General features: G+C 30.9%; 1 protein-coding gene across 1 annotated transcript; it reads right to left on the bottom strand.

The window, feature by feature from the left end:
- Positions 1-686: 686 nt before the first annotated feature.
- On the bottom strand, positions 687-2418 carry LOC107959887 (glutathione S-transferase DHAR2-like). Its single transcript, NM_001327705.1, has 6 exons — positions 2361-2418; positions 2153-2243; positions 1753-1896; positions 1368-1485; positions 887-1027; positions 687-773 (listed from the first exon to the last, which is right to left on the bottom strand). Exons 1-6 carry the CDS (start codon positions 2416-2418, stop codon positions 687-689), a joined length of 639 nt encoding a protein of 212 aa, NP_001314634.1.
- Positions 2419-12272: the final 9854 nt, after the last annotated feature.

Genomic DNA, 12272 nt, shown 5'->3' with positions numbered 1-12272 from the left:
TATGTTTGTATCCGGTTGAATCATAACATCAACCCAATTAAGTAATGATGAAAATCTCCTTTCTTTATATAGTAAACATGTGTCATTTTATTGTTTTATATATTTTTATAAAAAATATATATACACAATAAGATTTGAACTCAAACCATTATGACTTCTAAAATTTATACTTTATCATTCAATAAAAACTCATTTATTATTTATATAAAAATTTCTTCCCTTCTTTTATTTTTTTATCACATAATTATGTTATGTATAATGTTGATGAGCAGAACTACTTTGTTGGTTCAGAACCAACCCAATTATTTTTTTATTTTTCTCTATTTTTTAAATTACATTTTAATTCATAATTCATGTCATATATAATATTAATGCATTTGTGCATTTGTGCATTCGTATCAAATTTCTATGGTTATTTCTTTTCATAATATGTCTTCTTTTAATTGTTTGTCCAAAATTACCAGACCTGTATAGATGGATCGTTAATGGCTCAAATTCTTGTATCAAGGCTTGGGGATGGATTGCTTGGTGCATGCTGTTAGAACAGGATTCAGATTTTGGACATTAAATACTTACCAACTTAGTAGCATTGACACTCATACATTCAAACATTTTATTACATCACCATCCCTCACATTTTATTACATAACTCATACGCTTCAAACACCTCATTGTTTCCAGTTTGTTCATGCATTCACCTTAGGTGCCCACCCGGCGATCACGTATTCCTTAGCAGCCCGCGTTTTCACGAACGATTCACGAGTGAATATCGACTTCAACGTATAAGATACAGTCATACAGAATTAGCTTCGACTTTCTTGTAATATACCCCAATAAAAGAAAGGAGAATAAATTGCCAAAAACGGTGATTATAGTAGTTGAATACCTTCATGTAATTGCGGACATTAGTCAAGCTTTCCGGAACAGTCCATTTCTTGAAATGGCCCAGAGCAACCTCAAGATGGTAAAGTTTGGGTCCCAAAGCTAAATCAACTGCACTTATCTTTTCCCCAGCAATGAATGGGCCCTGTTATATACCCCCAATAAATTAGGGTATGCTTGAAGCATTGTAAAAAAAACTATATTTTTTTTCACTCCGGTACTCATGTTTTGACAAGTATTTCAAAATGAGTATGGGAATATGATCTCCACATATATGAAAATTTTATCGTGTTCGACACATACTCAGCTCCGAGTCCAACTAACATACATAAAAGATAATCTTGCATGTTACTCCGGCTCTTCATTGTCAGACATGAGAAATGAGGTGTGATCCTCCAAATATATAAAAAAAAATTGAAAATATTCATATCAAACATATACCAAATTCCGAAGCCAAGTAAAACCCCAAATTTATAATCACTTACATGTGCCTTAAGATGTTCATCCAATGCCTTGAGTTCATTAAGCAAAGCCTGCTCAGATCCATCATTAGCATCTTTGCTCTTCAAAAATGTGACAAAAGTTCCAAATATGTTTGATCCACTGCAGTTTCAATTGAGAAGTTTATAAGGTTAAAAACCCAACCCATCAAACTTTAGGTTTCTTTGAACTGATTTGATCAAATTATCTAAAAGAAGTAATTTTAATATTAAGTCATACACATAACAAAATGTTTATTTGACTTGGTGGTAAAATCTTTTTTTAACCTAAAGCATTGTTTTGGTTTGCTATCCAACCTGAGTTCGAGATAACATATAACAATTGATTTGAGAGTAAAAAAGAGTTAAAAGAAGGCAAGCGAGAGCTTACACAGAGGCAAATTGAGGAGGGGTTTTGAGACAAGGCTGAGGGTATTTTTCTTCAAGGATTCCAACAATTACATCAGAATCAGCCACCCATTTGTCATCAAACTTCACCACTGGTACTTTCCCTTCTGGACTTATCTCCAAAAACCTAGCCAAAAACATTTCACACTTTTCAGAAACGTTTGCTTAAAAACTTCCAACTAACCCATTTGCTTAAACACTTGGAATAACCCATCATCACTAAAAGAAGTCAAATCTATAACACTTGTGCAATCAAAATCATAAATTTACACCAGCCCATTTGCTTAAACACTTGGAATAACCCATCAACACCAAAACAAGAGATCAACTTTCACATTTTAACATAAAAAAGTTTACAGCTTTTAGTATCTAACACAAAATACCATTGAGGTTTGTCACTGATATTGATAAGGTGCATTTTGTAGGAAATCTTCTTTTCCTCCAAAGTAAGAAGAGCTCTCTGGGAGAATGGACCTGGAACAAGAAACCATTAAGAAAATGCAAAAAGTAACTCCAACCCATAAATAGAATCACCCCAAGAATGATGTATTTGACAATGAAAAGGTGAAAAGAGAGAGAGAGTGAGCATACAGTCTCCAAGAACATTAGGGGCACCAACAGCAGCCTTGACACAGATCTCCAAAGCCATCTTTTTTTCCTTTGAGCTTTCTGGGTTTGAGAGTTGAGAGGAAGTAGGTAGCACTGGAATGAAAGGCCAGTTGAAGATGGCTAGTAACTGGCAAATTTAAAGTAGCAGTTGAGCTTTGTTAACACCACCAAATTTATGGCAGTGGGACCAAGATTTCATGTTTTTTCTTTATTTTTTTTAATATATTAAAATTCGTGGCTGTCATTTTAACCATGTTTTTTCTTCCTAAATACTCCTGAGAATATAATATGCATTTTTACTGTATTTAACATTTCTTTATAAGATATCATGTTTAGTACTTTAATGTCAGGTTTATTTAATTTGGGTTGGCATTTGGGACTAAAGTAACGATATATACTACCTTCTCTAAAAGCTTCTAAATCATAATGCCTCTAAAAAGTATCTTTATTCGATCCCTCTTTTTTTTTTTCAATTTTTTGGGGTCAAATATTTATTCCATCACTGAAAGAGAGAAAAGTATCTTCCATATAAGATATCATGTTTAGTACAATAATGAACATTGCCATGATCTTTCTTTAGCTCCGGGTCCACAATCCACAATCATATTTTCTTCTTTGTAAGAATTGGTATAAATAGTACCTTCTTTTGGACCATCTTGATCTTTTTAACTAGTGTGGACATGGGCATAGCAAATATTTATCAAACTTTTCTAAATATTTAAAACAAATTCAAAATGAAACTGCCAAAATAAAATTTTAGCATCATTGCATTTCTAGTCTATATTAGATACAAAACACACACTTTCTAATGACATGAGTGTTGAAATTAAGCATTACCGGAGATTTTTTCATTTCAATATTGTAAAAATAATTAAAACCCAAAATAAGTTTTTCTAAAGTTATTTCTCAGAATCTTTAGAGTTGATTTATACTCATGAATGTCGAATTCTGTAATTTGTAATGTGTTATCAAGTTTTTCGATCCTATTGAAATCAAGTCAATAATTATGGAATGATTAAAAGTATCTAATTTAATTTTGTAATTGGTATGGATAATATTTAAACAGAACTCAACATTCAAAGCGGTTGAGGTATCATAAATTTTTTAAATCGTAATTTGTATATATGATTATATAAAGAGAAAAACAAGAATTTAAATTGACATCACCATTCATAAGTGTCAAGATCCTTTTAAAACTCTTAATCGAACCCTAACACTAAAAACTATAAATAGCCTATCCAACTTGTTAGTTTTTCATAGAAAACCCAAAACATTTATCTTTTACATACATACATACATAAGATTTTCTAAATCGAAATTCCTAATCATACCATAATGGTTGCCCCCTTATTGAGATAGGAAGAAGGATATGCTGCTCAGAATGCATCAACAATGGAGGATTCTTTAGTTGTTCAATATCATAATAATATGGGAATAGATACATTTGGAAACAAAATCATTGGTCATTTAACTGACACCGATTTCGATCATGCTAGCTAAATTGAGAATGTTACTTTCGTTCTAACATTCATTTTCTCTCTGGTTGAGTGATGGAGACTCGAAACCCATATGTTTCATCTCCCATGTAATGAAACTACAATAACACTAAAAGATGTAGTGTTACTAATAGTCCTTCCAATGGATGGGAGCCCGATAATTGAAATTTCTAAGTACAATCTAAGGGAGTCTTTTTTCGAGCATTGAAAATAAGTGTCAACTTTAAGTCTGATTTCTCTAGCTTCGAATTAAGTCGATATGGTAGAAAAGTCAGTTTAAGCATCTCCTAACGAATCCAACACTTAAAGATATTGAACATCATGTTAGAGTTGACATTCTTCGATTGATCAGAGGTAAGCTAATGCCAAAAATTTTTAGCAATTTAGTTCATACAATGTATCTTCCATTGTTATATGATTTCAAAATGGTTGACACATACAATTAGGGGTTTGTCATTTTGGTATGCATATATAAGGTGTTTTGTGAGAGGTGTAGAGTATGGAACAAGAAATTAAATGGTTGATTTATGATTTTACAATCATAGAATGGTATCAACTTCCATCACCACCCCACACTAGAGTACTTCTTATTGGATTTGATGCCCTAATTTAAGTATATTTGTTTGTAAACTTGTATTTTTTAGACAGATTGGTTAGTAAAATAATTCATAGATTACATTAATGTACTTTTTTTTTATAATTTCCTAAAATGGTTTTTACATGCAAAGCAAAATAGAAGCAAATATTGGTTTACTAGTTCTCTAACATTTAAACTAATACTAAGCGGTATTATGTGGTTAAATCGTAATACGGAAAGACAAATTTTATGAGTAGACAAACCAAAACATGTCCTTAGTTTAACCAGAAATGATCAAATCAATCGAAAGACTAATATATCATCTATCAACTTCAAATTGGGGAGATGCATTGTCTTAGGCATCAGAGCGGACGACTCCCAAAAGATAAAGACATAGATGTGACTGACTGGACTGATAGTACATTGGACTGGACCTGAGAAGAATAAATCATAAATCCGCTTATGAATTTATTCACTTGTGACGTCCAAAGTGTGACATACATTAATCTTGAGTGAATGATGAACTATATATGTAACACCCTTTACTTGACCAGATCGATGGGTTTGGTTACAAGATGTCAAATCGTACTTACATGACTAACTTGAACAATTACAACTAAATTGTACGACTAACATGACTAAGGCAGCCAACTAAGTATTTTATAATCATACTTAACTTAATCCGAATATTATCAGCAACAACTATATCATATGTGACTAGCTAATTCGCCAAACTAAAACGCTATAGTTACAAATTCTTAGTTTAAGTTATTAACATACAAACTTATGAAAAGATTAACAATAATGGCTTTACTATATTTAAACAATTACACATCATAGAATGCAATATACTAGGTTTATACGTAGTTACAAAAATTCAGACCATGAGGTTCAGCCTTTAAGTCGTCCTATTATATGCATATTATAAATACGAACACAAGTTCGCCTAAGCTTGAACGAATTTTGGCTTGATCCCTCTTCAACTCCTTATATAAACCATCATACCTGGAAAACATAAACAAGACTAAGTAAGTTCAAATGAACTTAGTGAGTTACTAATATAACATACCATTTTTGAATTTACAAGTTAGAACTTCATGGGTCTAATCTTTTGTTTGACAACACTTGCACAAGTATAGATCGTACAACTTCTTGGCATATTCTTGTCCTCTCTTGTATTGGCTCAACTTGAAAATTTATACACTTTCTGCATTGCCTTAATCCTCCATTTCTATCACTCTTGTTATAGGCTACAATGTGGAATGATTTCGCTTATCCATTTTCACTTATTTCATATAAGATGGTTATTACCTTTTTTCCAACAGAACATATGTGAATTACCTTAGCAATCTTTATCATTTTGGACTAGTGAATGACAAATTAACTCCAGAAAACTCACGCATAGGTATTCACACTTGGAACATTTTTACAAGCAAATTTACACATAAGGTCTTATATACGCGAACTCGAGCTTGGCAAATACATACTCGCAGACCATACTTGCAAACCTTTACATGAAAAATTTGTAATCATAGATTCATATATATGCGGGTTCTTACTTGTGAATTCATTCTTAAATGATAGTCACTGCCAGACTCTTGTTTGGCGAGTAGTCATTACAGACTTTCGATTTAAAGATAGTGCTTGGTAGACTCTTACTTGGAAGAAGATCCCTGTGGCTTTGACTTGATATAATTAATTCATACAAACTCTCGTAGCTTGAACATATGAATAAGCCCATGCGATCTTTTGCTTAGATAATAGTCCATACTGACTCTTGTGAAAGATAATCTCTTTGATCTTTTAAACTTGAAACATGAATATAAGATCAACTGACTGCCATAGCGTGAACTATAAAGATAAATCTAGTACACTATCATACATACAGATTCATACAAAAATTTCATGGATGCAAACTCATACATACGGATCCATAGAAGAATATTTACATATAGATGCAGATTCATATATGTGAACTATTCAACAGAATTTCGCATAAAGTAATTCCACATATATCTTTGCCATGAAGCTTAGAGAACAAATCCAACAAACTATTGTAACAGCTTGGTTTCAATGGCATCGGAAACAGTGGTCAGGGACCACAACTTCCATTAGTATGTTATTTTATTTTTTAATTAGTATCTGTATAGTCGTGGTAATGTCATATAAAAATTTGGTACGTTAATTTTATCATTTGATCATTTTAATTAGGTAAAAATACTAAAACATAAAAGTTGCAAAAGTTTAATGTTACTAGTTAATTGTGTTAAATGACCATAAAATCCTAAACTGAGCGCCTTAAATGGCAATTTGACCCTAATTAGTAACAATGGACGGTTTAAGGTTATTTTTATTGAAATTTGAGTTATTTATTAAAAGGCAAAATGGTAATTAATGAATAAAACATAAAATTAAGTAAAAGAAAGTCATTATCTTCATCATTTTTGGCTTTAAGTGAACTGAAACCTCCATTAAAGAATAGGCAAGCATTAAATCGAGCTTAGTTTTATTGCATGTGAGTGTTTTTCAACCCGATTTTTCATATTTTTATGTTTTTAAGATTTTTATAGCTTAATTTAGTTAATCTAAGGACTAAATTGTGAAACTTTCCAATATTTAAAGGTTTGCCATTGTTGATATTGAATGTTTTTGATGTTAAGGAGTTTAGTATTAAGCTTGTTGTTGAGTTTGGATTAGTTTGAGATGTATTTTTTTGCTAGTTTTAAGTTTAAGGACTCATTTGTTAAAATAGGAAAGTTAGCATGAAATTCTTGGGAAAAATAAAATAAATATGGATTGTATAGGGACCCTAGAAAATTCGGTTAAGCCTGAAATTGGTTTAATAGTGATAAATTTAAAGTTTTGGTTATAAGGACTAAATAGTATAAAAGGTAAAAGTTTGGGGTAAATGTATAAATATTATTAAAGAGTTAATTACATGATTTAAAGTGTTTTAAGATGTTAAATTGGGTTAATTGAATTGAATTATTATATCTAGATCAAGAAACGAGTAGATCGGTCGATGATCGTGGGAAAGGAAAGGTTGTTGGATAGTTGTCGTCAAATACTGGTAGCCACTACATAGGTAAGTTTATATTATGTTATTTATGTTTACGATAAGTTTCTTATCGCCTATTTAATTGAGTGACAATAATTGTTATTGGTTTAGCTATTGAAGGTTAACCTGATGGAAAGTTACAATTGAAATTGTGATGTATTGTAAGTATAATAGACCCACGTGAACTTAGTAAATAGTCGAAATAGAAATGACATGTCATTAGGAAGAAGCAAGCATGAGGTCGGTGGTTTTATAGCAAGCTTTAATCCATTGTATATGTATCAGGCCTTGAGCCTAACAGGCTTTTAGCCGATGTACATTTATATCAGATACTATGTATTGGTGATGTGTGACGTACCAATGGCTTGAGATCCTGCATGTGTTGCGGACTCTCTGAAGCTTGTGTGAGCAGCATCGGGTATCAATTAATATCCTAATATGGACTCGAATGAGTATTTCTCTTTCATGTATCCAAAGTTGATTTATTGATATTCTCCAGGCTGAGAAATTGTTTATATATTAAATCATGATTTCATAACATGGCGAATTTGATGGTGTGAGTATTACAGGTTATGCTGTCTCGACTAATTGAAATAGGTAAATTTAATGTCGTAGGGTTTTGTCCACACTTGTATAGGAATGATTACAGATGTTACCAAGATCCAAAGCAAATACATGTGACACAGGTTTAGCTCGAACGAGTAACTTGATGCCGCTTTAAAGGTTTAGCTCAGATGAGTAACTTGACATGTATTTGTGAGTAAAGTTTTAGCTCAAACAGGTAACCTGATACTAATATATTTAGCTCAGACGAGTAACTAGTATGGTGTGTAGTTACCTATCTATCTGAGCCCATTTACTAGAGTTTATCGGGCTAAACGGTTAATGTGAAAATGAAAGATTGAAATGAAGTGATATGAGCTTGAAGTTCAAATGGATAAATGTTGAATTGAGCATGAGCATGATACTGAAATATTGACTTTGACATGAATTGGTTTATTATATAATTGAGATATTATGTGTTTTTTTATTATAAGTTAAAGCTCACCTTGTTGTTGTTTTGAATTGCCATGTCTAGCCAAACTATGCCAAGTTATGGTAGCTTATATTTAGATAAAAGATAAGGTAGGTTTTGCTTAGTTCCTATGAATTTACTTAGCATTCTATATTATTACCTAGTTATTTTTCTTTTTCCTTGTAGATTGTCACCTTGCATAACACATTAAGTCGGATAATTTCGAAGCTCGCACGATCCTATCATCGAATTGGTTGCATTTTGGTTATTTTGAATCTAGGATTGTGGCATGTATATAAGTGATTGGGTGTATCTTGGTTTGTGAATGTTTACAACTTGTGGCAAGTTTGTTTTTAACTATTATTTATCATGTTGAGTTGGTATTTTGGATTGCATATGGTATTGGATATATATATATATGAATGGCATATGGAATTGTATGAAATAAGGTAGAAATGGTAGCTTGTTTGATTGGTGAATGAAATAGAAATGTACTTGAACATTAGTAAGTTGAAGTATGCTTGTGAAATGTAGTTTAATTTTGATAGTCGATGGTTATGCTTAATGTTTATATGTCATATATATGTATATGTGTTCATAAGTGGTTAGAATGAAAGGAATGACATGTTCCAAGATGATTTGACATAAGTAAGATTGGTAATTGAATGATTTAGTAGGTATGTCATAATGATATTGAAATGCTTAAGATTTCTTGATGTTAAAGTAATGAATGCTTTGATGTAAAGTTGAATATGACTATTGAGCTTGTTTGGTATAATTTAGGCATGTTTTGATTAAAATAAGGTTAATGCTTTATGCATGTTTTTGATTGAGTGTTTGGAGCAATTGAAATAGGTACCAAAATGGTTCATTTTTACCAAAAATAGAGTTTACGTCCTGACAACAAATCTACCTCGTCGCAACGTTGGTCAACAGTGAGTCACATCACGATATCGAGTGGCCTTAGGTCACGACATGACATACTATTTTGGCGACGTCACGACGTAGAAGAGATGACATTACAATGTCGGTCTTGAACTTTTTAAACTTTGCAATTTGGTCCTATTTCATGCTCAAATTAACAAATGAGCTTTTGTAAGCTCGATTAAGACTCGAAATTAATTGTTTAACATGATCTGAACGTGTTTGGCACTTAATTGCATTTGTAAATGATTATTTACGATGTATTTGACTGTGTTTGCTTTGAAAACAAATGCAGCATTCTGTAACTCAGACCCGATGATTGGGTCAAGCGATAGGTGTTATAGGAGCCTCAGTTAATGAATGATTTTATTCAATAATCGTCCGGATAACCTATTAACTTAATCTTAATCTACCCTTACACAAAGAAGTAATTGTAACCCCAACACCGACCCTAATTGTTACAAATCACTCAGCCCAAAAATACTTCACAATACAATCAATAAAACTCTCCAAGAAAAACCTAAAAAGAGTGCCACGTGAAATAACAAAACAAAGCATAAGAAATTGATCAAAGACACTCCAAAAGCTCTACCCAAGTGATGCTACAAGCAGCCTATTTATAGGCTGATATAAGAGTCCATCCAGCAGAGTTTGACAAGCTTTAAACTCCAATTTAAGAGCTAAAATTATCTCATTAATTATCTTGAGTATTTATCACATAACAACCTTCATAAGCAAGTCTTCTAGTAGCTTTAAAACTCTCTCAAGAGATAAGATAAAGATAAGCATTTTCAACATTTTAAACTTCTCTCTTCTCATTCAAATTAGTCAAATGGACGAGAATAATTAATCTAGATTGTAGAACAAATTTACTTCCTCATTTGTTGTGTAACAAGATTAAAACACAACTCATGTAATTAAAATAAAGTCAAACATACTAACTTAAAATTTTCACTCCACCAAAATTGTCGTTCTATCTGTTGTTCGAACAAGAATTGAAATAAGAGAAGTAGATAAAGTTCCAACAAAACTGATAATAATCTGTCTAAACTTGTAATATGGATATGTCCAATCACACTATTATTGATGACTTAAAATTTGAATTAATAGCGCAATAATATAAAGAAAAAAAAAGTATAGTCATAACTTGTATAGAATTATAATTAAAACTTTTATCAAAAATCCATTTGATAGAGATTCGAACTGTATTATTCATCTTCACTCCTAATATTATATAAAAAATATAAAAAAAATTGATTTATTCAATTTGATTGTTGAAGTATAAAGTGTGAAACCATCACTTCATGTAGGGCATCCGATTCATTGAAATTTAAACATGAAAACACTTTTAAATTATATAATATTTTCCATACAATAGGTGTTCTCCACCTTCATCCCAACTTTAGAATGATTTAAATAAAAATATTCTAGGTATTGTTTGATTTAATTATAACACAATTTTTACTATTTCATAAATTACCCGACTCGTCTGAACCCAACAAAATCTCAAAATGTGAGACAACATTCATAAAAGGTACAATTCAATAATACAATATATTTGTCCATCACCCATTTTCTATTTGTCACCATCATTGGAGAATAAATTCTTTTATACACAGCACGACACCAAAATATTTAATATTTAATATATAATATATCATCAAAATAATACAATTATATAAACATATTATTAAAATGTCAAATTTTATAAAAATAAAATATTTAACATAATAAAACATTGGTTAAAATGTGCTTATAGTCCCTTTACCTTTCAAAAATTAAGAATTAGTCCTTGTACTTGTACTTGTACTTGTATTTTCAAGAATTTAGTTCTTTTAATTTTTAAATTTTAAAATTCAAGTCAAATTATTAACACTTGTTTTTTTTTTGCTAAATTTTTTATTGTAATATTTTGAAATAAAAAACTACTCACTCAGTAGTCATGTAATTAAAAAAAAGATGTTGTAATTAACAAGAATTAATTAACAAAAATATTAATAGCATTAACAATTAAACTTAAATTTTAAAATCTAAAAAATAAAGATATTAAATTCTTAAAAATACAACTATAGAGACTAAATTCTTAATTTTTAAAAAGTATAGGGAATATAGACATATTTTAACTTGAAATATATATTAACAAAACATAAATGTACAAAAGTCCCTAATGAAAAGAAAGACAATCATGAGACATCATTCACCTAATGTTCATTTTAAAGTCTAATTTTTAGACACCACATGTTTCACTTTTTCCCTAATGATAAGAAGACAATCATGAGACACCATTCATTTTTCATCACTTTTTCCAAAGTGGAAGAAAATCGAAGAGAATCTAATGCATTTCAAAACGTTTTTTTTTTTTAGATTTTATTCTTTATATATATATATATTAAAGGAAAGTGGTGAAAACTTATTTTGGTAGGAGTATACATCTTGAGATTAAAAAAAAAAAAGGGTTGTATGGACATTTACCATACCACTTAGCAAAATTGTTAAAAGCCCAAGATAGCCAATAAGTGGCACAACCCAAAACCTGAAGCGGACACAGTAGGCAACAAACAAATGAAGTTATGCACGACTCTAACAAACGACAGCCCACAACGCTAACAAAGATGTTTCAGTAAAGAACTAGGACCAATAATGAAATTATTTCTCGTTTTCTCTTCCCCAATTAATTGGTTTAGACCTCGCAAAAAAAAAACCTTCGGTACACAAAGCCTCAAGGCCTTCGCTCACTCATCACTAGTAGCTCATTAGCGAAGTTAAACGACCTACCTCAGTAAACTACCTTCAAATAATGCAACATTTTGTTAATTTGATCACA

Source organism: Gossypium hirsutum, chromosome A05 (assembly GCF_007990345.1).
Source record: "Gossypium hirsutum isolate 1008001.06 chromosome A05, Gossypium_hirsutum_v2.1, whole genome shotgun sequence".
NCBI lineage: Eukaryota > Viridiplantae > Streptophyta > Magnoliopsida > Malvales > Malvaceae > Gossypium > Gossypium hirsutum.
This window is presented reverse-complemented; position numbering and strand designations above follow the sequence as displayed.

What these genes read in the sequence shown, in the direction of transcription:
- LOC107959887 (NM_001327705.1), bottom strand. Translation starts at nt 2,418, where the DNA reads ATGGCTTTGGAGATCTGTGTCAAGGCTGCTGTTGGTGCCCCTAATGTT. An exon ending in ATCAGTGACAAACCTCAATG is followed by an intron (nt 1,897 to 2,152) that starts GTATTTTGTGTT and finishes GTTTTTGGCTAG; the next exon opens with GTTTTTGGAGATAAGTCCAG. An exon ending in ATGAACATCTTAAGGCACAT is followed by an intron (nt 1,028 to 1,367) that starts GTAAGTGATTAT and finishes GGTATATAACAG; the next exon opens with GGCCCATTCATTGCTGGGGA.